Raw genomic sequence first — 2950 nt, 5'->3', positions numbered from 1 at the left:
TCCTCAAGGTGACGCTATCTAATTTCCAAACTGTTTGTGTCGTTGGAGATGACCAGTTGTTGCAAAAAAACCTGCAGTTCAACAAAGTATTGGACTTTCAGCCGTGCCATTTTGTAAATCCAGTGAATTCGAAAAGGTATCCCTTGGTGACATTCTGTCAATGTATTCCAACGTTCATTCCAATATTCAGACTTCATTCCATATATTCAGACTTCATTCCATATATTCAGACTTATTCCATATATTCAGCTTTCATTCCATATATTCGACTTTCATCCTATATTCAGACGTTCATTCATATATTCAGACTTCATTCCATATTATCCAGACTTTCATCAATATATTAGACTCATTAATATTCAGACTTCTCATTCCATATATCAGACTTCATTCATTATTCAGACTTTCATTCCATATTAGACTGATTCCATATATTAACGTCATCCATATATCAGACTTTCATTCTCATATTCAGATGGATAAACTTCATATATATATATATTTTTCCTAAACGGCATGCCATAATATTATATATATATATATATATATATATATATAAAAATAGAAGAGTGGATTAAATATAAACATCAAGAACATAAAATACAATACAAAGACAAGATGAGATGGGCAAAGGCTATACAATTATAACCACATGGTGCACTCAGTGGTCACAACGTCGTTATGACGTAACCCAGCCTTATGCATTAGACGCACTGAGCTGAAAGAAATCAAAACTGTAGCTTCTGAACCGTATCCACAGACCTGTTGTAGCCGACCAAACAAGCCAACCACCCTGAGGACTTCTTCAGGATTCACATTGAACACTGAGCTGTTCTAACAGTCTATGGTGTGTCGACCGCCCCGCTGCTGCCTGTCAGTTGATGTAACTTACCGTTCCCGGGTTTGGGTTTAAATCTCCAGCCTGGGGGAGACAGAACCGACCGTAACGGGAGGAAGAACACGGTTTGACGGACTAAAACTGTGGAGACATGGGGGCTGTTCTGGGGGCTTTTTCCTTCGCAAGCTGGGTAAGTTCTTACATTGTCAATGTGAGTTATGTTATAAACCACACGGTTTTACATCAATGGGAAATGTAAGATGGCGTCATGCACAGTAAAAAGCAACAGGTAGGCTAATACCGTAACGTTAGCTTATACCGCTCTCCTGTAACTTACGCCAAACTCCACTCAAATATTTCGATGTTTTGCTGATAAAACAGTTAGTCTTTCTGCTATTTTATTCAGTTATTAAATCGGTGTGTTCTCTCCTCAGCTGCCTGACAGCTTGCATTTTTAGGGGAAAACAGAAAGCCGAACTGTATTGAAATATATGCCAAATTAATTGCTTAGCTATGTGTATTGTTTAAGTCTGCACTTATTTATATGTGATCAAATGGTTAGGGTTACAACGAACTACAGCTCAAAAAAAGCCGAACCTTTCACGGTTGGAAATTTTACTAAAGAATATATGTCATTTTATGAGGATAAGAGATACACTCAACATGCCATATCCTGCAATGTACGCTATGTGACTTCAAGCACTGTATGCGTTTATATTTCCAGAAAGCGAAACAAAAAGTAATTCTTGGTGGCCGAATCACACCCGCTAAATGTTTTTAAAAGCGTCTATTGTAAAGTGTTCTAACATGAGGGACAGTAGACGGATTTGAAGCCCACAGCAAAGCAAAGGGTTAAACATAACACACTTGATCACCTGCGTACACGTGATTAACTGGATTAACTCTGCTTTGTTGCCTTGTACAACCACAACAAGCACCACGTTCATAAATATGATAAACACATACAGTATGTTTGAGGACGAGGGTGAAAGCATGCAATTATGTAAGTTTAACAACGTCATGATTTATACAACAATATAAAAAAGAAGGACATAACATAAGTCTTCCAATAGTCAAATATTACATTCATGTCTCAAAATCGAGAAAAGCTATTTCCAAAACATATTTGGGATTTATACTTGAACATGAAAATGCCTGTTCTTTTCAGTAGAGAACTGTGAAAATGCAAGTTAAATGAAGACCATGTGGATTGTACTCCCATAAACAAATGTCCCATGCAGATTTATTTTGGTGTACTGTAGGTCAGGAGGGAGCGTGCCTGGTTGGTCATGTGCCGCTGTGTGTTATCTGGCACACATGGGCTCGCCTGGGGTTAGACTAAGCTGACCTTGTCTGGCTGGCAGGAGTATTAACTTGTTGATAGTCTTCCAGTCCTCCCTTACTTAGTTTTTGGTGTAGGCCTGAGAGAGAGAGAGACGCCTAAAGCACTGTAGCACAATGTGGTGTATTGTAAATAAAGGCACAGTCTGTTTGAGCAGTGTCTTATATTGTTTCTGCATCTTGTATATCTTCATGCACATGTATGTCTTGTGTAAAGCACTTATAACAGCCTTGTTGTTGTTGTTAGGTGCTACATATATAAAAGAAATTGTGTGCACATCCTACCTTCTGGCAGGTGCAGGACAAATGAAAAGTACTAAAGTAAAAAAATGTAATGTTTGCAACACTTCTTTATGCTCCCATAATCTAATACAAAAGGCAATGTTTGGACCCTACTGGGTCTTCTTCAGGAAGATGGTGGACTCCTTTGACAAAGGGTTATATGTAGGCATTACAATCAGCAGACCCAACATGTGACTTCAATTAGTTTGATTAGGTCTAAACAGCCAAGAAGCCCCACTCATGACTCAATTAAGACAATTAAGACACTTTCATACAGATATTTAACAGACTTATGCATCTCAAAAAAGGGTTGTTAAAATTCAATATCCCCATAAGGGTACATACAGTGCTGGTCATCAGTATAGGAACCCCTGCTTAAGTTGACTAAAAAGAAAATTTGGAAATTGATCTTATTGCCATTAAAAAAAAAAAGGAAAATTCCAACCTTTAAGGACACCAATTTTCTTTGTGAATGAATAATGTATCGTG

At 37.8% G+C, this 2950-nt stretch overlaps 1 protein-coding gene across 1 annotated transcript in view; it reads left to right on the top strand.

The window, feature by feature from the left end:
• The first annotated feature begins 705 nt into the window (after positions 1–705).
• serinc3 (serine incorporator 3) overlaps positions 706–2950 on the top strand; it is a 23495-nt gene continuing 21250 nt past the window's right edge. Inside the window, exon 1 of the mRNA XM_032513458.1 lies at positions 706–1028. Coding sequence (XP_032369349.1) covers positions 990–1028 — 39 coding nt within the window. The 5' untranslated portion in view covers positions 706–989. The remainder of the gene's footprint in view (positions 1029–2950) is intronic.

This window comes from Etheostoma spectabile, chromosome 4 (genome assembly GCF_008692095.1).
Source record: "Etheostoma spectabile isolate EspeVRDwgs_2016 chromosome 4, UIUC_Espe_1.0, whole genome shotgun sequence".
In the NCBI taxonomy this organism is placed as follows: domain Eukaryota; kingdom Metazoa; phylum Chordata; class Actinopteri; order Perciformes; family Percidae; genus Etheostoma; species Etheostoma spectabile.
Note: the sequence above shows the minus strand (reverse complement) of the source record. Positions and strands in the feature narration are given on the sequence as shown.